The sequence below is a fragment of the Hypomesus transpacificus genome, chromosome 16 (assembly GCF_021917145.1).
Source record: "Hypomesus transpacificus isolate Combined female chromosome 16, fHypTra1, whole genome shotgun sequence".
NCBI classification, from domain to species: Eukaryota; Metazoa; Chordata; class Actinopteri; order Osmeriformes; family Osmeridae; genus Hypomesus; species Hypomesus transpacificus.
The window spans coordinates 601,016-626,711 of NC_061075.1; the positions used below are offsets into that span (position 1 = coordinate 601,016).

Sequence of the window (25,696 nt, forward strand, 5' to 3'; positions counted from 1 at the left end):
AATCCTCCGGGTCATTTCCTCCCGCTGACCGCGGATTCACTGGAACACTGGCTTCCTGCTTCTTTGGTAAAACAAACTCAGTATCTTCAAAATGCAAGAAGATATATCGAAACGATTGATTGGATTTCTGCCATTCCATCCAGACAATCATTTACCATTAGCTGAAGGAAATACAGTCATATCTGTTGGATGTCCTCAACAACCAAGTGGACTCTTGAGAAATATGCCTGCGATTGTTGCAATTAATCTTTTTCAGTGCGCTTTGGCTCTAAGTATAAATATTTGGCCTTGTTTGCTTCCCTTAGTAGAAGTGAAAGGACATTCCAGGGATGCCTAGCCAGTCTCCCTTCTCCTGTGTTTACTTGTGACAGATCAGTGCAACTTTTCTCAGTGTGTAAGAGTGGCGTCTGCCAAATATCTCACCTTGTCCCTGTCACACGGTAACAAGTGTTACCCAGAAGGCTTCAGCGGTCGCCTTGCTCTCCTGAATAATTCTCCACGGAATCGTAAAGATTCCACAACGTTGTACACAGATGTTGTACACTCAGTTCCAGCGAACACAGAATCTCACCTTGTCAGAATGTCGGTGGTTTGATTCAGGTACTGATATGAGGAGGTTTATTGCATGACTGCCTCAGTGGTCACCGTTCTCTCTCCTGTCAGGCTCCAGTTATGTCAATTGATTTATTGAAATCCTACGTTGTGTGAGTTGAAGGCTCCATGGCTATTTCTTTCCCCCTTGAACACTCGCCTGTGGGGTGAAGCCACATGATCGGGGGGTGATCCCGGGGGGGATACCAGAGGCTGTCTGGGTGAAGGGTCGAGGTCTTGTGGACGAGGGCCGACACAAACATCTGTATTGGCTGAGCTGTGAGGCTGTCTAAGGGAGGCTCCTTCCTGGCTTCAGTCCAGACAGCAGAGCCCCTTCTGCCCAGGGGAGGGCTGGGGGGACCGGGGGAGCATTCCAGAGGAGCCATCCAGTTTCTCTTTGAACCGTCATGGAAGCACGGCTGTCGTGAGGTGGCTGTTTCAGACATATCTCTGATCCCATCCGAGTGAGTTCAAACCACCCGCTACTGATCTGCAACTGGCCCACAGCCCGAGAAGTAGATCAACAACTTTTTTTTTCTACATTCCATTTCTGTGGAGTTAAAGGGTAACTGAAGGCTCATTGTGCATTTGACATGTAAAAACACATGAAAAATGTCAGTTTCTGGTTACACACAATTGTTTCACCCCCTGCTGGACCAACATCTGTTTCTGTTGTATTTATTTGCTATATGTCAGTTGTTGAGACAACGTCTGAGCAACACAAGTAAACCCTGTCCCTGCTGCCTTTAAGCTGCATTTTCCCTTCTGAAGCTCTGTGAGAAAAACATGGACAAATAACTGGGCACCGCGCTGTGTTTTGCCTTAATATCCATGGAGATTCCGAAACTTTCTGCTTGGGTCTGTGTCGGAATGCGTTCTCCCCCATCTTCACTTTTCCACATAAATCAGGTCCTCTAAATTTAGGTCTGCCATTGTGGTGGAACTACTCTCCTCTTCCTCTCAGTTTTGACAGTGAAGGGGGGGCCAGGGGGTAAGGCCGGGGGCCCGGGGGGGGGGGGGATCCTTACCTTTACCCCAGTAAAAACCAAGACGATACCTCGCTAAGTTAACATCAGTCCAGGAAAGCTTTTAGTGTCACCAAAACTATTCCCCTGCAGGTGACGTTCAGTGGGATGTCTAAGAGGTAGACATGGACCTGGGCTGGGCTCTATGTGACAGAGGAGGAATCTTATTACACTTCAAAAATTACATCTCAATTACAGTACCTAGTTTTTTCATGTAAATTGTTTGTAGCTTACTAAACTAAGTAGTGTCAGGTTAGACACAAGCTGTCAGGGAAATCAGTGCATTGGCCACATCCACCACACTCGTCTGTAATGTTATATCTGACATGTCCGGATTTACAGCTGCATTAAGCTTCCCCGTGGCTGGAGCTCTGATCTAGTCTGCTAAATGTACCACAGTGATGTTGTTTAGTATAACTGGCACTTAAATTACTTACTATATTTGCGACTGTGATGTAAATCTAAATCTGACACAGGCGTCGTCCAAAGCCGTGTTTGTATATTTACAGACTGTGTCTGGCTTCTCTTGGTACATCTCTGCCCATGCGTGAATCACAATTGCTTTCAAACTCCACTCCCTGATGATACAGATTCATTTCTCAACCCTGCCAGCTTGTGGTATCAAAGAATGCTCGCTATGTTGGTCAGACAAGCTTGTAAATGAGAAACACACCTACAGTAATCTTAACTTAACTCTTGAGTTAAATAGGTGGGAGGAATCAGTTGGACAGTTGAATGTTCACACCTCATCATGCAAGAACCTGAAAAACCTTAAATATATACTGCCACGATCCCCTTGTTTGTATCCCGGTGAACGCATCTCTGGTCGTCACGGCCGTGCCTCTGTGGGAGTCAGGAACGACCGGCATGCGCTGAGAAGGGCAGCATCCAGTGGTCCCGTTCACTCTGAAGGGTGACTGTTATTTGTGTTCGGTCGCAGACAGCACTGAGACTGTTAGCACCGTGTGTTTTTATTCGTACTAGCCACGCAAGCTTGGGCCGCTAAGCCTTCCAGAGAATTTGTACTATTTTTGAGGATGGAGCAGGAAAGGTTTAAAGGTTAAATTCCCACAAAAGGCATGGCTCTCTGGGAATGTTTTTTTCTCTTTCTGAGGAACAATTATTGTGTCGATGAGACTGTATGTCTATTCTGGCATCAGTAGGCTGTTGGCCTATATTGCCCTAACACGTAAATCAAACTTCTTTTTATACTGTGATACAGTTGCTGGCTTGTTGAAATGTTACCACAGCCGGGGCAACAATGTTAGAGAAGTTAAGAGTGTTGTTTATAGGCCTACTTGAGGAAAACACAACGTGTCGTCTCTCCCCGATAGGTAGAAGAGGCCTGCATGGCGATGAAGGGCACCGTCGGTAAGCAGCTACTTCGCCCGGAGCTCCTAGCAATCCCATCACATGTGGGCAACAGAGACCTTCCGTACGGGTGAGTGACAGAAATAACACATACCACCTTGGAAAAATAGCCTCGGCCCGCAGGATCTCACAGGGAGCCGGGCCAAGCATCGTAGGTATCTGGGTGATGTCATGGGCTGGAGAATGTGGCAGTAACTCGATGCCAAACGCCTGGGATTGTCTCTCTGTTAGCAGGCTTTTCAAGTCCAAAACTGTCGGTTTTACTTTCCAGGAGGCCCTATGGTTCCCTTCAGATGTTTGATATGACCCCTGTTGTCAGGCTCCGCAAACTGTTCTTGTTGTTGTTGATTATTCTAGTCTGCTACCGGGATGGAAGAATATGTCAGAATGATTCCTTACCTTGCCACAGACAGACTGCTTTAAATGAGATCTCAATTGAGGGGTCACGTTGTGAATGTTCTCGTGGGAGTGAAAAGAAACGCGTACCAAGCATTTCTTGGAAAGTGTTTACACGGTTGACATGAACATTTGTGGAATTTCAACTATCCAGTTGAAGTAGGTATTGCGGTGTAGAATATGGGCTTGCATTCTCAGAATATGCCGACCTTTCTTCCTCCCTACTTCCTAATCCTAAAAACAGAAACGCTATCAACGTACGGGATCGTTAACAAGGCATGATTGTTTTCAATAGCCTACACACGTTCACCTTTCCTATCATGCTAAGTATAGCAAACAGTAGGCCTAAGTTCAGATGCATAAGGAACGATGTGTTCACGCCTATTATGGTTGTGGTGGACCTACCGCAGCAGGGGACTACTGCTCCCTGCTGGCCACATGAACGAACTGCAGTTCCTGAATCTATTTCGGACAAGCCCGCCACCGCCTCGCGGATCCTCCCCGCGCCGAAAAAAAGAGTCTGAAGTCCAATCACGTCGCCGTTTTAGCAATTGTTCAACCCCCGTCAGTGGTTGGACGAAGGTTTGCAATTCCTTATTGTCATTGGCCGAAAAACAGGGAGGTCCGTTTGTGAGGTCTGCATTCTTCCGGCTTAGCTGTGTGTTGTTGAAAAGAAAAGACGAATGGAAAAATTGTAACTCTGCAAATACGGTAGTCTATTTTGACAAAGTTTTGGTTTGAATGTATAATCAATTTCTCGCCCATAGCAAATTGGTGGTCTTCGTTCAAATATTGTTGTGCTGTGTTTTAGAAAAATTGCAAGGCATTTTGTTAGCTAGTAGCCTAGATACCTATCATTGTTTATCTCACCAGCTAGCTTAGCTATCTGGTAGCTAACACATTAGCTAGATATCAAGACATTTCCGTTACTGGTCACAGCGTGTACAGTTCGCTGTCGATATTCTGATAAAAGCGTCAAAACACTCAACACGTTCCCTACGGAATCCTACTTGCATAGCAAGCTAATTATCAATTCATTTGACTCGAATCAAATTCATTGGCTAGGTGGCTCGCTCATTTTAGTGGTAGCAGCTTTTCAGCTAGTCAATGTGTACTGTTAGCAATTTAGCTACCAACACCCACACATCGATATTTAACACAAGGTTACCACATAATGTAATGTTACATGTGAGTACATTCGGACCGGTCCTAAATGCTAACAGTCGGATTGGAATGATTATTTCGCTGAAACTTTTAAGTTGCACGTCTTGGTCGTATTGAATCCAATCAGTGTACTCGTGCATTCGATACTTGTATAATAGCCGGGTAGCTTGCCAGCCGGATAATCCGAACTCTCTCCTCTTTTACGTTTAGGTTGTGGAATAACGGAAGATGAGTTCGCAACAGTTCCCGAGACACGGAATGCCCGCTTCTGGAGGAGGGCCTCCCCAGATCCCGGGCGGAAACTTGGTGCCTTTAAACCCGTCACCAAACCAACCAGGTGCTGAATAACCCGCCCGTTGTCAAGCTACTCAGCAATAACAACATTAGCTTCTTAGCTAGCTTGTCAGAACCGTATCCGTGTGTGTGCGTCTGTAGTCCAACGGTTTTGTCTGGTTCTCAGCAGGAGGAGATGCGGAGGGCAGCCGTGATGCTGATCATGGGCCGCAAGATCGGCCGCCCAGCAGCGGCGGTGGAGGAGCAGCGCTCTCGTTCAGGGAGGATAAGCAGGAAACGGTGATGGTGCGTCCCTACGGCCCACCCCAAGGTCTTCCCCAGCAGCTCCCCATCCAGCCCGGCCCTCCAGTCACAGTGTCAGCTCCTCCCATCCACCTGGCCCAGGTGGCTGGCCAGCCCACTGCCCTCACAGAGGGCCAGATGAAGGTAAACAGAGCCTCTCTTCAGCAACACGTGTATCATCTAACCAATGTGAACGGGGGAGAAAATGAAGTTAATGTTTTTTGGTGTTCCCCCCCCCCAGGCTGTCCTGAAGTCACCGATCCCCAGTCGTCTCATCGCCCCGGCGCCCGCTTTGAACCAGGGCCACCTCGCCGTCCCCCCCAAGGTGCCCGGACACATCACGGTCACTCTGGAGAGCAGCATCACTCCGACTCCTTCCATCCCCGTGGCAACCATCAGTAGTCAGCAGGTGACTGCTCTGCTCATTGGCTCTGCACGTTAAGAGTTCCAGAGTTCTATCGGCCGCTAACGAGCAAGGCGTTTGTTTTGTGTTCAAGGGTCACTCCAGTAACCTGCACCATCTCATGCCTGCTAACATCCAGATTATCAGGAGTAGTGCCCCGCCCCTGCAGATTGGGGCCACCGCCGCCCCTTCACAGACATTCACCTCCCATCTACCCAGAGGTATGACAGCATTAGGAAGAAGGGTGTCAGCAAATTCTGGCTTGATTTTTAAACATCACTGCCTTTATGCAGTCGTTACTGTTGACTGATCAGTTGTATGTGTCCAGGGGCGGCTGCTGCAGCTGTCATGTCCAGCTCTAAAGGCGCCACAGTTCTGCGTCCAGCATCTGGAGCCGGGGCCGGGCCAGGCCCGTCCACCGTTCAGCACATCCTCCACCAGCCCACCCAGGTGCCTCAGCTCTGCTCCTGGTCATGCAGGGAGGGGTGGAGCGCAGGGGGAGGGGTGGAGCTCACTAGTTAAACCATATCTGCCCCCCCCCCACCTATAAACATATTTAGTCTACTTGACAGTTTGTCTTGACTGTACATGTGACCCATGGCTCCTAACTCTCTCCTCCCCTGCTGTGTCCCTCAGACCCGTCCCCCTGTCTCCACCTCCTCAGCGGTGCTGCCCACCGTGGTGACCCCCATCTCTGTCAGCAGGACCCAGGGCTCCGTCATCAGTCCTGCTGTCACACACTCCACTGAGATGGTGCACGCGTAAGTACAGGGGCCCAGACTGAGAGGGGGCCCAGACTGAGAGGGGGGCCCAGACTGAGAGGGGGGCCCAGGGTGGGAGGGGGGCCCAGACTGAGAGGGGGGCCCAGACTGAGAGGGGGGCCCAGACTGAGAGGGGGGCCCAGACTGAGAGGGGGGCCCAGACTGAGAGGGGGGCCCAGACTGAGAGGGGGGCCCAGGCTGAGAGGGGGGCCCAGACTGAGAGGGGGGCCCAGACTGAGAGGGGGGCCCAGACTGAGAGGGGGGCCCAGACTGAGAGGGGGGCCCAGACTGAGAGGGGGGCCCAGACTGAGAGGGGGGCCCAGACTGAGAGGGGGGCCCAGACTGAGAGGGGGGCCCAGACTGAGAGGGGGGCCCAGACTGAGAGGGGGGCCCAGACTGAGAGGGGGGCCCAGACTGAGAGGGGGGCCCAGGCTGAGAGGGGGCCCAGACTGAGAGGGGGCCCAGACTGAGAGGGGGCCCAGACTGAGAGGGGGGCCCAGACTGAGAGGGGGGCCCAGACTGAGAGGGGGGCCCAGACTGAGAGGGGGGCCCAGACTGAGAGGGGGGCCCAGACTGAGAGGGGGGCCCAGACTGAGAGGGGGGCCCAGACTGAGAGGGGGGCCCAGACTGAGAGGGGGGCCCAGACTGAGAGGGGGGCCCAGACTGAGAGGGGGGCCCAGACTGAGAGGGGGGCCCAGACTGAGAGGGGGGCCCAGACTGAGAGGGGGGCCCAGACTGAGAGGGGGGCCCAGACTGAGAGGGGGGCCCAGACTGAGAGGGGGGCCCAGACTGAGAGGGGGGCCCAGACTGAGAGGGGGGCCCAGACTGAAGGGGGGCCCAGGCTGAGAGGGGGCCCAGGCTGAGAGGGGGCCCAGACTGAGAGGGGGGCCCAGACTGAGAGGGGGGCCCAGACTGAGAGGGGGCCCAGACTGAGAGGGGGGCCCAGACTGAGAGGGGGGCCCAGACTGAGAGGGGGGCCCAGACTGAGAGGGGGGCCCAGACTGAGAGGGGGGCCCAGACTGAGAGGGGGGCCCAGGCTGAGAGGGGGGCCCAGACTGAGAGGGGGCCCAGACTGAGAGGGGGGCCCAGACTGAGAGGGGGGCCCAGACTGAGAGGGGGGCCCAGACTGAGAGGGGGGCCCAGACTGAGAGGGGGCCCAGACTGAGAGGGGGGCCCAGACTGAGAGGGGGGCCCAGGGTGGGAGGGGGGCCCAGACTGGGGGTCTTCAGGGTGGGAGGGGGTCTCCAGGGTGGGAAGGGGGCTCCAGGGTGGATATCAGGGTTATCTTGGCCCAGAATGAGAAAGGTGGGGCCTGATGTTTGTTTTCAAAGCCTGACTAAAGGAGACAGTGTTAGTGGCTCGTCCAGCAGCATCAATACTTCTGACTCAGACGTCCTGTCTGGTCTGAGACCAGCTGCTGTTTCTCCATGTCTGATCTGAGGGTGAGACTGCCAGCTGGTCACGTGTCCTATGCTGTGTGTTGCAGGCGTCCAGGGCTGACCATCCACCCTCCCCCGAACACCCTCAGCATCCAGCGTCCCCAGGCCAGCAGGGACACGGCCACACGCATCACCCTGCCCTCCCACCCCCCCATCGTGGCCCAGAAGCCCCAACCGCCCCACGCCATGACCCAGGTTAGACGCCCTCCACACATTTCTGAAATGTTTGACGTCCCAGGCGTCAGTGTGTGTGTGGATGCTGACCCCCCCCCCCTCCCCCCCTCTGTTCTGCTTCCGTCCTCAGAAGTCCATCTTCAGTTCTGTGACGCCCGTCGCTGCAGCCACAGTGGCTCCCATCGTCGCCACAAACACCGTCCCCGCCACAACCACTACAGGTAAGGGCAGGGCAGGGGCCTGGAGGCAGGGCAGAGGCCTGGAGGCAGGGCAGAGGCCTGGAGGCAGAGGCCTGGAGGCCTGGCAGAGGCCTGGAGGCAGGGCAGAGGCCTGGAGGCAGGGCAGAGGCCTGGAGGCAGGGCAGAGGCCTGGAGACAGGGCAGAGGCCTGGAGGCAGGGCAGAGGCCTGGAGGCAGGGCAGAGGCCTGGAGGCAGGGGCCTGGAGGCAGAGGCCTGGAGGCAGAGGCCTGGAGGCAGAGGCCTGGAGGCAGAGGCCTGGAGGCAGAGGCCTGGAGGCAGAGGCCTGGAGGCAGAGGCCTGGAGGCAGAGGCCTGGAGGCAGAGGCCTGGAGGCAGAGGCCTGGAGGCAGAGGCCTGGAGGCAGAGGCCTGGAGGCAGGGCAGAGGCCTGGAGGCAGGGCAGAGGGGTACAGCCAGCCTCCTTCCTCTAACTAACCCCCTGTCTCGTCTCTCTCAGGATCTGTGCCACACACCCAAATGAACAGTAGCACCATCGTCACCATGACGATGCCCTCTCACTCCTCTCACGCCACCGCAGTGACCACGTCTGCCATCCCCGTTGGTAAGCACGTCCAGGACACACACGCAACACGACACATTTTGGACAGTAGTATTAGCTTGTAGCAGTATTAGCTTGTAGCTGACGTCCTGTGTGTTTGCACCCACAGCCAAGGTGGTGCCCCAGCCCATAGCCCACACCTCCCCTCGCATCCAGCCGGACTACCCTGGGGAGCGAACTAACCTCATCTCCATCTCTGGACATCACTCCTCCCCCAACCCCGTCACCATGGAGACCAGGAGCGACAACAGGTACGTCCCCAGGAGGCTCTGATGTGGCCACCTCACTTCCTGTCAGATAGACCTTTGATGTGGCCACCTCACTTCCTGTCAGATGGACATTTTGATGTGGCCACCTCACTTCCTGTCAGATGGTCCATTTATAAGCCTCATACAGGGCTCGAAATTAACTTTTTGAGGCACTTGTCCTTTGGACAAGTACATTAACGTTTCACTTGTCCATGCACAAAATTCACTTGTCCGGGTAAAGATATCATTTTATAATAATTGTTTTTTGTGTTGACGTTTCTAGCTAGCGTCGGCAGCTGTGAACTTAGCAAGCATTCCAACCAGTACACACGCTCTCATGTCAAACCTTGTATTTCTCTTGCTGAGAAGGCAACGGAAACCAAGTAGTCCTGCTAACATTGTAAACAGTAATGGACGAGGCGCAGGCACACGGAGTAAAGCAACATAGACGCATGAACACCCGTAAAAGCTAGTCTCGGGGGTATTCTATATGTTATTTTAGATACAGTATAAGTTTAGCCAGCTTTCAAATACAGAGGATAGCCCACCGAAGGAGTTAGCCAATGTCGTTAGCGATGCTAGCTAATTAATTTGCTAGCTGTATAACATTTCACTGGGTCTTGCAGCGCTGCTTGATTTACTGAAATTATTATGAAATGTTATGTTCTATTAGCCATTTGCCTACTTGAGCAAATCACAGTTTTCCAAAGCCCTGATAGTGTAACTGAGACGACACAGTAAATAATTTAATTAATAAGCCCCCGTTCAAGTGTTGAGCTTTAAATTAGCTGCATGGTCTGTAAAGATCTTGAGACAAAGCCACTTCTTTGTGATTGGCTAATGCAGAATTCGGTCAAATAAAAAGCGTTTGATTTTGTTCGAGTTTTAACTTGTCCAGTGGGGCAGCTACATTTCTCTTCCACTTGCCCTTTCAAAAAAATCCACTTGTCCCGGACAAGCCTTAATGTCGAGCCCTGCTCATATATTTGGGAAGATATCAGGGCTTGATGTACTCTGAGGGCACTGTACCTTTGATGACATGAGATGTTGAGGGTGCATTTGATCTGAGAGACGGCCCTTCCCTCCTCCAGGCCGTCTGTTCCAGTCCAGTTCCAGTACTTCCTGCCGACCTACTCCTCGTCCCCGTACCCTCTGACCCACACCTACACCCCTATCACCAGCTCTGTGTCCACCATCCGCCAGTACCCAGGTACACACACAAACACCCAGTACCCAGATACACACACACATACACAGTTTGTGTTTGCTCCCGTCTAATACCCCGCCCCCCCCCCCCTTCCCCAGTGACCCCCCAGGCTCCCAGCTCCGCCCTCCCCACCTCTGGGGGTGTTGGCATGGCGACCACGGTCCACCTCAACCCCATGCAGCTGATGGGTCTGCAGTCTGCCCAGATCAGCACCCAGGGAATCCAGCCTGGACCAATGGCAGCGCAGGGAATCCAGCCTGCACCAATGGCAGCCCAGGGTATTCAGCCTGCATCAATCGGGGTGCAAGGCCTGCACACCTCTGCACCTATCAGCACGCAGGGGATTCAGCAGGCACCAATTACAGCTCAGCAGCAGCAGCAGCCTCAGTCTGATGCCAAACCTCCAGGTAATCATTCAGAAAAATATACATGTACAACCGTGGCCAAAAGTATTGGGACACTTTGTGTTTGCAAGGCTTGCTGGGCCTTGGCATAAAATGACTGCTAACATAATGTCAGTAAGTCATATCATCAGCACAGGGGAAAGTGTCAATTAGTTCTAGCCACCTGAAATCACTATCATTCTGATTGGATTTTAAGAGCAGATTGACTGCTGTAAAAGACTATTTGCATATATTGAAAATGTTCGCCCCCAAAAATATGCAATGTGCCTTATTGTGATTCTAGTATTCTATAGAAACCAGGGAAAACATTATCCTCAAATACTAAACCAGCAAACTTTGCAAAACACAACATTTGTCATTGCCAGAACTTAAGGCCACAACTGTATTGGTTTAAACTTCTGCTACCCCGTCATCGGGTATATCTCAGTGGTTGAGCTTTGATCCAAGAGGTCATAGGTTCGAATCCCCCCCCTTTACTGTCCTGCACTCTCCTGCAGGCGTGGTGCTGACAGACGGCTCCACCTTCGTGGCGGTCACTATCGGCAACACGTTCAGCGGCACGCAGCCCGTGGCAACCATGGTGCAGACACACCCCCAGGCCGGGGGGGGCGGGGCCCCCACACTAGTCTCCTCCCCTCGGCCCAGCATCCTCCGCAAGAAACCAGCCAATGAGAGGTGAGAGCGTTGTGGAGAATATCTCCTGGGTGAAACGGGACATTCTATATGTTCCTGGTTGTGATGCTGTGTGGTTCCTGGTTGTGATGCTGGTTCTGCTGCTGGTTGTGTTGCAGCTGTGTGCGTAAGAGCCTGATAGCAGTGCAGCCAGGTGAGGTTGGCGGGGGAAGAGTGGAGGCCGGCCTCAGAGGGGCTGGGTCCCCTCGGCCTTCAGGGTGAGGCTCCAACACTGACCACTTTACTGTGCTGGGGATTGTTTTGAAGGATTTTAGGAAACTGTTATAACTTGTTAACAAATCACAAAGTGAAACGGGATTATATAGTTTGGAGGGAACCTTTTATAGAGATCATAGTAAACTGTCCTGTCTAACCCCCCCCTCCTTCCTCCTCCTTCAGTGTTAAACCCAAAGCGGAGGTCCACATGACCATGGCCCCTCCCATCATGGCGACGGTGGAGGCCCTCCCCTCCCAGGGGGCAGAGCAGCAAGCTGTCTCCTCCCCTGCCCAGCACCTGTCCCAGGCCATCCCCACCCTGCTGGCCCCCCAGGGCCCCGCGCTGCCCTCCCAGCCCAGCTCTGTGCTCTCTGCCCTGCCTGCCGCCCTGGCCGTCACTCCCCCTGCCCCCGCCTCCATGGCCAACACGGTGGCCTCCCCCACCCAGCCCGCGGCCAGCAGCACGGCCGCCTGCGCCTCCAGCACCGTCCTGCCGGACGTCAAGATCAAGCAGGAGATGGAGCCCATGGACACGGCTCAGCCAGGTACGGACTACACCTCCCAGAAACACCTGCTCGTAGATCACAGCCGCAAAGATGGACAGATGCGAAACAACAGAAGCCACGATTGTAGTTTGTTAGCAAAACGGAAGTCATGATTGTAGTTCTTTTCTCTCTCCCTCTCCCCAGTGTCCGGCGGGTCCCTGTTGTCGGCTCCCGGCCTGGGCTGCCCACCCTCCTCCCTGGGGGGCCCGCCCTCCTCCCTGGGCGCCCCTCTCTCGGGGGAGCTGGTCCCCGGGGCGTCGCCCAGGAAGAAGCCCCGCAAGCAGCAACACGTCATCTCCACGGAGGAGACGGAGATGGTGGAGGCCACCAGCACGGACGAGGACCGGGCCTCGGGGAGGGGGCTGGGCCGGCCGGACCGCAGGGAGTCTCCCCCCAGGGAGTATGTGGGTATGTGTCTGGCAGAGGTCAAAGGTCAAATCACAGTTTGTAGATAGCCAGAGGTCAGTGGGTGTGTTGAAGTGACTGTGTTGCAGCAGTGTTGCTGTGCTGACATGGCGTTATGTTGTCTGTGCCCCTCCCAGATGAGGAGGGGGTGCGTTATGTGCCGGTACGCCCGCGCCCCCCCATCACCCTGCTCCGGCACTACCGCAACCCCTGGAAGGCAGCCTATCACCACTTCCAGAGATACAGCGACATCCGGGTCAAAGGTCAGCACATCTCCACCTGTCTGAAAGACAACCGTGTTTTACGTTTTAGCATTGTATTCATTTTGCAGATCCTTTTATCTAATGCGATGGAGAGGGGAGAGGGTGCAGGGGGTTGATGGTGGTGACGGTGATGATGACGGTGGTGATGATGGTGATGATGACGGTGGTGATGATGGTGATGATGACGGTGGTGATGATGACGGTGGTGATGATGATGGTGATGATGATGGTGATGATGATGGTGATGATGACGGTGGTGATGACGGTGGTGATGATGATGGTGATGATGATGGTGATGATGACGGTGGTGATGATGGTGATGATGACGGTGGTGATGATGACGGTGGTGATGATGATGGTGATGATGATGGTGATGATGACGGTGGTGATGATGACGGTGGTGATGATGACGGTGGTGATGATGACGGTGGTGATGATGATGACGGTGGTGATGATGACGGTGGTGATGATGACGGTGGTGATGATGACGGTGGTGATGATGACGGTGGTGATGATGACGGTGGTGATGATGACGGTGGTGATGATGATGACGGTGGTGATGATGACGGTGGTGATGATGATGGTGATGATGATGGTGATGATGATGGTGATGATGACGGTGGTGATGATGACGGTGGTGATGATGACGGTGGTGATGATGACGGTGGTGGTGATGATGACGGTGGTGATGATGACGGTGGTGATGATGACGGTGGTGATGATAACGGTGGTGATGATGATGGTGGTGATGATGTTCTGCTGTTTCAGAGGAGAAGAAGGGCTCCCTGCAGGAGATGGCCAACCAGAGGGGGGTGGTGTGTCGGGCACAGGGCTGGAAGATCCACCTGTGTGCCGCTCAGCTCAGACAGCTGGTGAGTTCTGGGGTCATGTGGGGTCATGTTGCCCACGTTAGAGTCACAGCTGCTGCCTTGGATTGAAATCCCAGGTGAAAGGCCAGGTGTGTGTGTTGGGTTAGACCTGTAGTGTCTCTGACCTGTGACCCTGCCCCCTGTGACCCCCCCAGTCCAGTCTGGAGCATGACGTGTACACCAGACTGACCACCCTGCAGGAGGGTCTCATCCCAAAGAAGAGGGCCGGGGGAGACGACGACCTGCACCGCATCAACGAACTCATACAGGTGACTCCTTCCTGTTCACCACATCACTTCCTGTATCACTTCCTGTATTACTTCCTGCATTACTTTTCCTGTATTACTTCCTCTAAATGTCCTGCCGACCTCACCATTGTCTGTACACTGTGTAAGATGTGCTTCTGAAGTGTTTGTGTGTGTGTGTGGTGGCCAGGGTAACATGCAGCGCTGCAAGCTGGTGATGGATCAGGTGACGGAAGCCCGAGACACCATGATGAAGGTGCTAGACCACAAGGAGACGGTTCTGAAGCTGCTGAATAAGACCACGGCCGTCAAGAAGTCCTCCAAGCTGAAGCGCAAGGAGCGGGCATAGTCAAGGAGCGGGCATAGACCAGGAGCCGGGCATAGACCAGGAGCCGGGCATAGACCAGGAGCCGGGCATAAGTCCCCCCACACACCCCTCACCCCACCTTGGGAGGAAGGAGAGAGCTGCTCTGAACTTGGTGCTAAGATTTGCTGCGCACAATCGCCTTCCTTATGTCCCTGCCTGAGGCTGGGCGGAGAGTATCCAGGGGCTGGCTGGCCGCCGTGTCCCCAGGAAGAGAGGGCATTGCTGGGGATACGGCCATCAGCAGGAGAGCCTCCGCTAACACCGGACTGGCTGATTGGCTGATGAACCCCGACAGTTTTGTTTATTTTGTAGTTTTTTTTGGGGGGGGCGGGTTATGTTCCATAAAGACACTTGTTTTGTAGTTTTGAAAATACGTTTGTTAATGTTGCCTTTTCTTTCTTTCTGTGGAGGGATGGGGGATGGGATGGGGAGAGTGGGTAAGTGACAGTGGGCTGTGTGTCTCTGGTCAAGCTTCTGTGAGAGGGATGTTTGTGTGTCAGTGAAAAGATCCAGGCAGGCTTTGGTAGGGGTGTAGGACATCCCTGTTCAACACCTCCATGGCTACCATTCAACATGTAGAGGTTTGGCTCCTCTGTTGCCTCGGTGACACAACGACCTGACCACCCTAGACACAAGCTCTGATGTGATACTGACCCTCACACTCACCACACACATACACGCCACACACACCCAAAAGGACACACACATGCCACACACTCATACACGTCAGACACGCAACCTCTGCTTATTTACCTGGTATTTATTTTAAACCATGTTATTCTTTTCAATTGACATGCCCATCGTAGACAAAATGATGTACCGGTAAGCAGTGCACGGCCAGTGTTCCTGTCAGGGTAGACTGGGGTTACAGGCCTCTCTCTGTCTGCTGGGGGGACAGCCTCTCAGTCTGCGGGGGGGACAGCCTCTCTGTCTGCGGGGGGGACAGCCTCTCAGTCTGCTGGGGGGACAGCCTCTCTGTCTGCGGGGGGGACAGCCTCTCTGTCTGCGGGGGGGACAGCCTCTCAGTCTGCTGGGGGGACAGCCTCTCAGTCTGCGGGGGGGACAGCCTCTCAGTCTGCGGGGGGGACAGCCTCTCAGTCTGCGGGGGGGACAGCCTCTCAGTCTGCGGGGGGGACAGCCTCTCTGTCTGCGGGGGGGACAGCCTCTCAGTCTGCTGGGGGGACAGCCTCTCTCTGTCTGCGGGGGGGACAGCCTCTGTCTGCTGGGGGGACAGCCTCTCTGTCTGCTGGGGGGACAGCCTCTCTGTCTGCTGGGGGGACAGCCTCTCAGTCTGCTGGGGGGACAGCCTCTCTGTCTGCTGGGGGGACAGCCTCTCAGTCTGCTGGGGGGACAGCCTCTCAGTCTGCTGGGAGAGGTCTCCACAGCCTCCGCAGGACTCTGAAAGGCCCTGAGGTGAAGTGATCATCTGTAGGGCCTGTTAGTAGACACTGTCACAGTGTTGTGTCTGGACAGTGACAGTGACGGGGTGTCTGGATGTGTAAAGAATGGCGAGCAGGGGTTCACTTATAACATAAAGAAAACCTGCTTTGAATTGTCCAGCCATTGTAATGGGTATCATGGAGTAATTGATCACGAAACACATTTGATTTGGTTTAAAGAAGGCTGACAGTATGAGAGCGCGTGTAATTAGAACGCAAGACTGTGTTTCAACGTAAAAGGCTGTACATGTGTGTTTCTTATTGTTTTTGTTGTTGCCATAGGCAACAGTACAGGCCTTTTCAAGTTTTGTACTGTGTGTGTGTGACGTGGCACTTCATCCCCAGGACTGGAAAGACAAGATGAAGATGTTACACAAGATGAATGTGCTGGGAGACATCTAGCTGTTGTGCATTGTTTGTCTGTGTATATTCAATAAAGCCAATTCATGACTACAACACCTTGAAAATACCTTGTGGTCAATATAATGACTGAAATGATTCTCTTCCCTATGTGTGCAAGCGCTTTGTGGAGACGCTGTAGCACTGGGATAACTTGACCGTGTTAGCTGCACCAGTCACTGTTCTGCTCAGGAAGACCCTGACTCTCCTAGGACCAGCAGGATCCACCCTGACTCTCCTAGGACCAGCAGACTCCACCCTGACTCTCCTAGGACCAGCAGACTCCACCCTGACTCTCCTAGGACCAGCAGGATCCACCCTGACTCTCCTAGGACCAGCAGGATCCACCCTGACTCTCCTAGGACCAGCAGACTCCACCCTGACTCTCCTAGGACCAGCAGACTCCACCCTGACTCTCCTAGGACCAGCAGGCTCCACCCTGACTCTCCTAGGACCAGCAGGCTCCACCCTGACTCTCCTAGGACCAGCAGACTCCACCCTGACTCTCCTAGGACCAGCAGGCTCCACCCTGACTCTCCTAGGACCAGCAGGATCCACCCTGACTCTCCTAGGACCAGCAGGCTCCACCCTGACTCTCCTAGGACCAGCAGGATCCACCCTGACTCTCCTAGGACCAGCAGGCTCCACCCTGACTCTCCTAGGACCAGCAGGATCCACCCTGACTCTCCTAGGACCAGCAGGCTCCACCCTGACTCTCCTAGGACCAGCAGGGTTCTGCTGGACTCTGGAGCTGGGTGGTGGCTGCATCACTATAGTGTGTCTGTAAACAACTATCTGCTCCCTGAGTTAAAGCATAGTCTCATGTTACAACCAGGACATTCTTATCCTCTTCTATTCTCAGATATTTACAGCATAATTGCCCTTCCTGTCAGTGTGTCAAGCCTGAGTTTATACCTCCCAGTGATGTCAGAGTCCAAAGTTTAGGCCGATAGTTTACTAAAACATTGTTCATGTAACGGAAATAAAAAAAAATGGTGGGAAAAGGAATGATCAAATAAAACAAATTAGAAAGTACATTTTTTCTATTTCGATGTTTTGTTGTGTTCAACAGGTCGACCAAACCCTCCCAGCCTGCTCTGCCCTTCTCCACAAGGCTGTTAGCAGGAGGAAGTAGGAGACCCTCCCTCCTCCCCCCCTCCTTCCCCCCTTCACCTGGGCGTAACCCCTGACCCCTGAAGGGTAGACCTGGGTGATCCTGCTCTCAGCAGAACAAGAGCAAAGTCAAACAGCCATAAACGTGTGCTGTGTTGGACTAGCCATCTGCTTCCTCGTTCAGAGCAGCTTTGGTGGATTACGAGTCCAGGCGCTCGCTGCGGACCGGAGCACAGGTTCTCCACAGCAAGAAACACCACAGGCTTTACACAGCAAGAAACACCACGGGTAATTTTAAGATCTGTATATGTTTATTGTTTGCACCTTCCTACCACAGTAAAATCTGTGTTTGTGTAAACCTACATGGCGAATAGACCAGATTCTGATTCTTCTAAACACCAAAAGGTGCCTGCGAAGGTGATGCTTCAAGGAATTCTGTGAAGCAGATGAGATTATCTTAAAACTGTTATAAAATTTCATTTATTATTTGTTTGTGCTCCCTCCATATCCTGTGAATGCTTATATTTGTGTGAGTTTGAAGTTGTATTTCTATGTTTTGAGGTCTACGTGCTTTTATGCAATAATTCATCTCCAAGGAAATTCCCAAGGCGAACATGTTTAATGGGGTTAATGATCTGATGAATGATCTTAATGGAACAGGGGTGGTTATGACACCAGAGACTGCTCTGTCTTATCCTTAGTGATTATCATGTGGCCCTGGCAGTCAGGTGTCAGAATCAGGTTTACCATAACAGGGAGTGGCCTGGCAGTTTGTCTCTGAGTTATCACCCGCCATACGCTGATACCCTTGTTCCTGACTTGCAGGCTGGACACAAGAAGACTTCAGTCATGGTGGTCTTGAGGGAGGTAAGATAATCACAGATTATTATCGTGCCTTGTGAGTTGTGATCCGTCGGTAATGTAGAAAGGTGAAACTGTAACGTACAGCCCTGAGTGTCTGCTTCCCTTGTCCAGGGGGCCTCTGTGTGGGTGGACTCTGGAATAGGAGTGCCCATAGGGGCGGAGGTCAAGCTCACAGACAAGGGACAGCTGCAGCTGATTGATGATGAAGGAAAGGTACAATCTGAAAAGATTTTGTAATAGAACCCTTTTTTCCATTAAGGAAAGTTCCATTAAGAATCCTCGTGATGTTCCGGAAGGGACCTCACAGAGCTGAAAAGAGTTCTGTCTGGAACCATAGGATTCTGTCTGTCTGGTTCTGCTTGTCAAAACATTCCTGCTGTTCCCCATGGTCCTCAGTTACACTTCATGTGGATTCTGTACAACTAGAGGCCTTGGGTCAGCATGGGTTTGACCAGACGGATGCCTGCAGTCCTGTGCTGTACTCAGTGACGGTTATCTTCTCTCCCACCAGGAGCACAAGATCAACAAGAAAAAAGAGGCCAGCCTGCGACTCATGCACCCCACCTCGGTGAAGGGTGTGGATGACATGATCCGGCTGGGGGACCTCAACGAGGAGGGCCTGCTCCGAAACCTGTTCATCCGCCACAAGGACGGAATCATCTACGTAAGTCTCTGCTGCGGGGAAGAGATCTGAAGTCTGGTGATCCACAGACAGGACTGGGGAGGGGATCTGAAGTCTGGTGATCCACAGGCAGGACTGGGGAGGGGATCTGAAGTCTGGTGATCCACAGGCAGGACTGGGGAGGGGAAGACATACCAGGGTTAGTAGAGGTGTGGCAAACCTGGAATCACCTAGTCTGGAAAATGGACCATCTGTCTTTAAACATGATTTGTGGGTAAAACAGCTCCATGTTTCTACTACAAATGTTCAGGCATTCTTATTGTGGGCTTGGTGATTCGAAACCGATATTCCTTTTGATTCAGTGAATGAGTTCACTGTCAGACTTTGCCCTGTGGTTTTATCACTGTGGTTTGTCTCCATGGAGACGAATGAGCCGCTGTTTGGAAAGAACATCCCACTGTTTCCATGCCAAGGTTCTAGAACACAAACATTCAAGAACGCAACGAATATGTCTCATACAGTAACACCATAACCATACTTTAATTTAATTTTATATAAAGTAAAATAATAAAAAAAAATGTTTAGAGAGTCGGGAGATTTGACACCTCCAAAGCAGAAGTGTTACCAGAGAGTGTGGGGTAGAGGTCACAGGGTTGATGCTCTGTTGAATAACGTGATCTCTTGATCTAACACATGCACACACACACACAGTCCCACCTGATGGCTGTTGTGTGCTCAGACCTACACAGGCTCCATCCTGGTGTCAGTGAACCCCTACCAGGTGCTCCCCATCTACACCACGGAGCAGGTGCACCTGTACACCGACCAGCGCCTGGGAGAGCTGCCTCCTCACGTGTTCGCCATCGCAGACAGCTGCTTCTTCAACATGCGCCGCAGCCGCAAGGACCAGTGCTGCGTCATCAGGTCAGACTGACACAGCCTCTCGGGCCACTAAAAGCTCTACTGTACTGTGTTAGGGTGGAGATGCGTTTGAGGAGGAGTGGTGCAGGTGGTTCTGTGGTGGAGGTGCAGGTGCAGGTGGTGCTCAGCAGGTGTGTCTCTCCTCCAGCGGGGAGTCGGGGGCTGGGAAGACGGAGAGCACCAAGCTTGTGCTGCAGTTCCTGGCGGCCGTGAGCGGGCAGCACTCCTGGATCGAGCAGCAGATCCTGGAGGCCAACCCCATCCTGGAGGGTGAGCAGCCAATCATTAATTTAGATACGGACGCTCTACAGATGAATATGTCCCAGAGTTGTAATTCATGTCTGTGTCTGGATCCCAGTGAGACTCAGACTGTGGTTGTGGGCCTGTACACATCAGTGGGTTATTTCATTGGTTCCCTTTCAATCGAGGGTGACATCTCCTGCCATGGTTAAGTACAACCCCTTTCCCTGGTGGCTAAACTGGTATTAATCCAACAGCCTTTGGCAACGCCAAGACCATACGCAACGACAACTCCAGCCGCTTCGGCAAGTACATCGACATCAGCTTCACCACCTCAGGCGCCATCGAGGGCGCTCGCTTCGAGCAGTACCTACTGGAGAAGTCTCGCGTCTGTCGTCAGGTGAGCAGACTCACCTTCAGACTGAGACGTTTCACTTCCTGTTCCAGAATTACAGGAGATGAAGAGTAGGAGTTTAACTTCCTGTTTCAGAACTACAGGAGATGAAGAGTAGAAGTGTTGTGTGTGTTAATGTAGAGGCTGTTAGAGCGAGGGGGTAACAGCTGTCAACAACAGGATCTATCTGGGGGATAAGGATAGGGCTAGCTCAGAGGTAGAGGAACCCACCAGAGACCAGTCCCAGGTTCAAATTTCCCCGTACGTTCCGTTGCACTAAATCATCTGCTAAATGAGCACATGTATGAGAACGTGTTTGACTTAATGTACTGGATACAAACAGGTGTGGAGATGAGAAGGAATGTTCTCTTGCTGTGTGTCTTTGGGCAGGCTGCGGAGGAGAGGAACTACCACATCTTCTACTGCATGCTGATGGGGATGACAGCAGAGCAGAAGAAGATCCTGTCGCTAGGGAACGCTTCCCAATATCATTACCTGACCATGGTACTATCACAATACTAATTACAAGTATTCGACTGACTCACAAAATGGATCAGTGCAAAAACCTTGACCTGTGGGACCCCCAAACCCCGCCCCACAAAAAAAACGTCAAAATATCGATCATCGTGATTTTTCCGTTTCGAGAATACTTCTTTTAAACAATTGCGAATGTGTTGCCAGGGTAACTGCACCAGCTGTGAGGGGAGGGATGACCTCAAGGAGTACGCCCACTTCCGCTCCGCGATGAAGATCCTCATGTTCTCTGAGAATGACTGGTGGGAGATCTCCAAGCTGCTGGCCGCCATCCTTCACCTCGGCAACATGGCCTTCGAAGGTCTGGCGCTCCTTGTCCTTTACTGTGGGAAAACAGCAGCTTGTCTCTGCTGAACTCTACTGTACTCTACTGCAGTGCACTGTACTCTACTGCACTCTACTCTACTCAGCTAACCTCCAACCTTTCTTTCATCCTTCCAGCCACCATCTCGAATAACATGGAAAGCTGTGAAATCCTCCCCTCCTCTCATTTCACTGTGGCCAGCACTCTACTGGAGGTAAACACATCACTTCAGATTTCCCTCAGGCTTGTGCATACAGACGGTGGGGTGTTTACATTTACATTTAGTCATTTAGCAGACGCTAAATGACTCTTATCCAGAGCGACTTACAGTAAGTACAGGGACATTCCCACCGAGGCAAGTAGAGTGAAGTGTGTCCCAAGGACACAATGTCATTTGGCACAGCCGGGAATCAAACTGGCCACCTACTGATTACTAGCCCGATTCCCTCACCGCTCAGCCACCTGACTCACCTGCCTGGGTGTTGTAGAGCTGCATCCTATAAACAGCCACTGGGCTGACAGGTGGTGGTGTGTGTTGTGTGCAGGTGGACCCTAGGGCCCTGGAACAGAGCCTGATCCAGCGCTCCTTCATGACCACCAAGGAGAGTGTCACCAAGCCCCTCACCTCCGCCCAGGCTCTCGATGGCAGGGACGCCTTCGTCAAAGTAACACTCGGCAGGATGTTACACTGGAAGGACTAGTAGTAATGTTAAGGGATTCTATATCATTGTGATTCTTTGATGCCTTCCTCCTCGTCCAGGCTATCTATGGGAGGCTGTTTATCTGGGTTGTTGACAAGATCAACAGCGCCATTTACAAGCCCCCACCCGATGACGCCAACTACATCCGTCAGTCCATCGGCCTGCTCGACATCTTCGGCTTTGAGAACTTCAAACACAACAGGTCAGCGTTGCTGTCGAGGTCGTAGGTTTCTTTATACCCACTTAAAAAAATGACAAATCTGCCCCCCCCCCCCCACACACACACACACACACACTTTTTGTTAACAAAATAATATTTAACAAAGCCTCGGTTATAACTATATCTCAGTGTTTCTCAAAGCCCTGACCTCTCCCCCTCTCTCTCTCCCTGCCCAGCTTCGAGCAGCTCTGCATCAACTTCGCTAACGAGCAGCTGCAGCAGTTCTTTGTGAAGCACATCTTCAAGCTGGAGCAGGAAGAGTACGCTCGTGAGAACATCGTCTGGGAGCTCATCCAGTTCAAGGACAACCAGCGCACCCTGGACGTGTTGGCCAACAAGCCCCTCAACATCCTGTGTCTCATCGACGAGGAGAGCCACTTCCCCAAGGTCGCCAGGCAGACGCCATCCTGCCCCGTCTCATGCGTCCATCTGACTGACTAACTGAGTGGAAAGTTGTTTGTGTGTTTTAATCTTCTTCTTCTTTGGTTCCTTAGGGCACAGACACCACCATGTTGCTTAAGATCGGCAGCAACCACGACAAGGGGGACGTGTACTTGCCTCCGAAGAACAACCACGACACGACGTTTGGGATCCAGCATTTTGCCGGCGTGGTGCATTACGAATCCAAAGGTTTGTTATGAAGATGACTAACATGGCGGGTTTCACTCTCTTTTTTCAATTTATCAAATGTTATCGATCAGCTTGATTCATGTATGGATTTTTTATAAAAATTGTGTTAAATATACTTATAGTTTTCCCCAATACCAATACTATTTGCATTCTCTCACCTCCCATCAACATTTCTTCTCCCCACCTCCCTGTCTGTGGACATCTGTTCCTGCTTCCTGTCCCTGCTTCCTGCTTCCTGCTTCCTGCTTCCTGTTCCTGCTTCCTGCTTCCTGCTTCCTGTCCCTGCTTCCTGTTCCTGCTTCCTGTCTCAAGGGTTCCTGGAGAAGAACAGGGATGCCCTCAGCGCCGACCTCATCCAGCTGGTGGATACGTCCTCCAACAAGCTCCTGAAACAGGCCTTCAAGAACGAGCTGACATCCGGCACCATCATCAACACCACCAACCCCAAGCTGATGATCACACCCAAGAACTCTCTCAGGGTCAGACAGAGCGTCATCCTCGCTCCAGTCTTGGGGTGTTCAGGGGAATTAGTAACAGGAATATTCATCTAACATACTTCCCTCTTGGTTTTCTCTGCATCTCATTCCAAACCGTCTCTCTCTCCCTCTTCTCTCTCTCTCTCTCTCTCCCCCTTCCCTCTCTCTCTCTTCTCTCCCTCCAGCAAGCAACAGATAAGAAGCGTGTTCTTACGTTGAGTGGTCAGTTCCGTCAGTCTCTGGACGCTCTGATGAAGACCCTGACAGCCTGCCAGCCCTACTTCATCCGCTGCATCAAACCCAACGACTTCAAGAAACCCATGGTCAGTCAGCACGTTCACACACCATACAGGACTGACTGCTAATGTGGAGAAACTTCTGTACTTTATAGTTACTCTTTGGGCCCACATATTTGGTCAAACAGTGCTTGTGTGTGTGTGTTAGCTGTTCGACCGGGAGCTGTGTATTCGGCAGCTCCGCTACTCTGGGATGATGGAGACCATCAGGATCAGGAAGGCAGGCTACCCCATCCGCTACACCTTCGAAGAGTTCATGGAGCGCTACCGCGTCCTGCTCCAAACCTCCGTCTGCGAGCCCAGAACGGTGAGCAGGGTCTGACCCTCTCCCGTGCCCCTGGAGAACCCTCCACACCTCACACACCTGTCTGAACACGTCTGTGTCTGAACACCATGTGCTCAGTGTGTTCCCCTGTTCAGAGAGAGTTATGTTTCCCACACAGCAAACCACACAGAGGTGCTGTGAGAGTATCTGTGAGAATATCCTGATGGAGGGAGACTGGAAGACTGGCAAGACCAAGATCTTCCTCAAGGTGGGGTTCTCTGTTCACAACCCTGAACACACACACACACACCCCTGAACACACACACACACACCCCTGAACACACACACACACAACCCTGAACACACACACACACACACCCTGAACACACACACACACAACCCTGAACACACACACACCCCTGAACACACACACACCCCTGAACACACACACACCCCTGAACACACACACAACCCTGAACACACACACACACACACCCCTGAACACACACACACACAACCCTGAACACACACACACACACCCCTGAACACACACACACCCCTGAACACACACACACCCCTGAACACACACACACCCTGAACACACACACACCCTGAACACACACACACCCCCTGAACACACACACACACCCCTGAACACACACACACACCCCTGAACACACACACACCCCCCTGAACACACACACACCCCTGAACACACACACACCCTGAACACACACACCCCCCTGAACACACACACCCCCTGAACACACACACACCCCTGAACACACACACACCCTGAACACACACACACACCCTGAACACACACACACACCCCCTGAACACACACACACACCCCTGAACACACACACACCCCTGAACACACACACACACACCCCTGAACACACACACACCCCTGAACACACATACACCCCTGAACACACACACCTCCCTGAACACACACACCCCCTGAACACACACACACCCCTGAACACACACACACCCTGAACACACACACACCCCTGAACACACCCCCCCCTGAACACCCCCCCCCTGAACACTCTCCATCTCTCCAACTCATACCTTGTGTCCTCCCAGGACTTCCATGACACCATGCTGGAGGTGGAGAGAATGAAGGAGTTGAACAAGAAAGCTCTCCTGATCCAGAAGGTTCTTCGTGGATACAAGTTCAGGTCTGGCCTGGTCGTTCCAGCTGTGCTGCTCTGGATGATTCATTACTATATCGTCTGTTCTGTATAGCTTGGAACTGATTCTTACTTTACTATATAGCCCGTTTCTTACTGTATAGAAGTTTGTGTTTAACTGCTTGACTCCAACAGGAAGAACTTCCTAAGGAAGAAGGCCTCTGCTTTGGTTATTCAGAAACACTGGAGAGGACACCAGGGCAGGAAGCTATACAGAGTGGTGCGTCCACAAGCCCTGACTGAGTCTGCAAACAGACACACAGCACGCCGGCCATGACACACTTACCCACTCTATCTAACTCTATATCTACACTACAGACAATGTATATGAGTTTGTTTCACTGCACTGTTTAAGCATGGAAACCAATCATTTCATGACCTCATCTCTTGGTCTCTCTGCTGTGTTGGTGTCCTGTCTGTGTCTCTCTCTGTACAGGTCCAGCTGGGCTTCACACGCCTGCAGGCGCGGGTGCGAGCACGCCAGCTGCGGCACAGGTACGAGCAGCAGAGGGTTGCGGTGGTGGTGCTGCAGGCGCGGGCGCGAGGCTGCCTGGCCAGGAGGGCGTGGACCTGGCAGAGGCAGGCGGTGGTGCTGCTGCAGGCCCACACCAGAGGCATGCTGGCCCGCAAGACCGTACACAAGATGAAGAGAGATGTACGGCCTGCTCTTTGTGATAGCTCAATGACTGCGTGTGTGTGTGTCTGTGTGTGTAGGTGCTATATTCAGTATAAAATGATGTATAAATCCTGTGTCTAACCCTGTTCCTCAGGTTTGTTTAACAGTTCCTCCCCCTCCTCCCACCAGGCCTTCCTGTCTGCCAAGGAGCGGCGAGATGAGGAGCTGGCCAAGATGGAGCGACAGAGACGCCTGGAGGAAGTACTCAGGCAGAAACGCCAAGCCTCCAGCCAATCAGAATCCATCACGGACCAGGAAATGG

The 25,696-nt window shown here is 52.6% G+C and overlaps 2 protein-coding genes across 3 annotated transcripts in view; both read left to right on the forward strand.

Moving 5' to 3' along the window:
* Positions 1–4,005: 4,005 nt before the first annotated feature.
* sap130a (Sin3A-associated protein a) lies at positions 4,006–15,071 on the forward strand. 2 transcript variants are annotated; one of them, XM_047037083.1, is made up of 21 exons: positions 4,006–4,094; positions 4,758–4,884; positions 5,008–5,267; positions 5,365–5,532; positions 5,621–5,747; positions 5,855–5,976; positions 6,163–6,287; positions 7,774–7,921; positions 8,031–8,121; positions 8,596–8,700; positions 8,807–8,948; positions 10,037–10,155; positions 10,251–10,559; positions 11,054–11,231; positions 11,348–11,446; positions 11,628–11,989; positions 12,134–12,397; positions 12,532–12,657; positions 13,426–13,529; positions 13,682–13,795; positions 13,962–15,071. In XM_047037083.1, the coding sequence occupies exons 2-21, from the start codon at positions 4,776–4,778 to the stop codon at positions 14,118–14,120; spliced, it is 3,231 nt and encodes a 1,076-aa protein (XP_046893039.1). In that variant the 5' UTR covers positions 4,006–4,094; positions 4,758–4,775; the 3' UTR covers positions 14,121–15,071. The 2 variants fall into 2 exon arrangements, with proteins under 2 accessions (XP_046893039.1, XP_046893040.1); XM_047037084.1 differs by having other exon boundaries at positions 5,011–5,267.
* A 2,243-nt stretch (positions 15,072–17,314) lies between these two features.
* The window catches only part of LOC124478833 (unconventional myosin-VIIa), a 13,213-nt gene continuing 4,831 nt past the window's right edge, over positions 17,315–25,696 (forward strand). Inside the window, exons 1-23 of the mRNA XM_047037298.1 lie at positions 17,315–17,377; positions 17,915–17,956; positions 18,065–18,166; positions 18,465–18,617; positions 19,315–19,499; positions 19,645–19,766; positions 19,994–20,136; positions 20,521–20,634; positions 20,812–20,965; positions 21,106–21,182; positions 21,514–21,633; positions 21,729–21,871; positions 22,066–22,276; positions 22,384–22,519; positions 22,832–22,998; positions 23,181–23,318; positions 23,440–23,598; positions 23,735–23,824; positions 24,652–24,746; positions 24,894–24,978; positions 25,195–25,413; positions 25,564–25,595; positions 25,629–25,643. Coding sequence (XP_046893254.1) covers positions 17,939–17,956; positions 18,065–18,166; positions 18,465–18,617; positions 19,315–19,499; positions 19,645–19,766; positions 19,994–20,136; positions 20,521–20,634; positions 20,812–20,965; positions 21,106–21,182; positions 21,514–21,633; positions 21,729–21,871; positions 22,066–22,276; positions 22,384–22,519; positions 22,832–22,998; positions 23,181–23,318; positions 23,440–23,598; positions 23,735–23,824; positions 24,652–24,746; positions 24,894–24,978; positions 25,195–25,413; positions 25,564–25,595; positions 25,629–25,643 — 2,678 coding nt within the window. The 5' untranslated portion in view covers positions 17,315–17,377; positions 17,915–17,938. The remainder of the gene's footprint in view (positions 17,378–17,914; positions 17,957–18,064; positions 18,167–18,464; positions 18,618–19,314; positions 19,500–19,644; positions 19,767–19,993; positions 20,137–20,520; positions 20,635–20,811; positions 20,966–21,105; positions 21,183–21,513; positions 21,634–21,728; positions 21,872–22,065; positions 22,277–22,383; positions 22,520–22,831; positions 22,999–23,180; positions 23,319–23,439; positions 23,599–23,734; positions 23,825–24,651; positions 24,747–24,893; positions 24,979–25,194; positions 25,414–25,563; positions 25,596–25,628; positions 25,644–25,696) is intronic.

Bases quoted from the DNA above. Each gene is read 5' to 3' on its own strand.
- sap130a (XM_047037083.1), top strand. From the start codon at position 4,776: ATGAGTTCGCAACAGTTCCCGAGACACGGAATGCCCGCTTCTGGAGGA. The intron at 10,560-11,053 runs GTAATCATTCAG...ACTCTCCTGCAG, and splicing joins GTCTGATGCCAAACCTCCAG to GCGTGGTGCTGACAGACGGC. The intron at 11,990-12,133 runs GTACGGACTACA...CCCTCTCCCCAG, and splicing joins CATGGACACGGCTCAGCCAG to TGTCCGGCGGGTCCCTGTTG.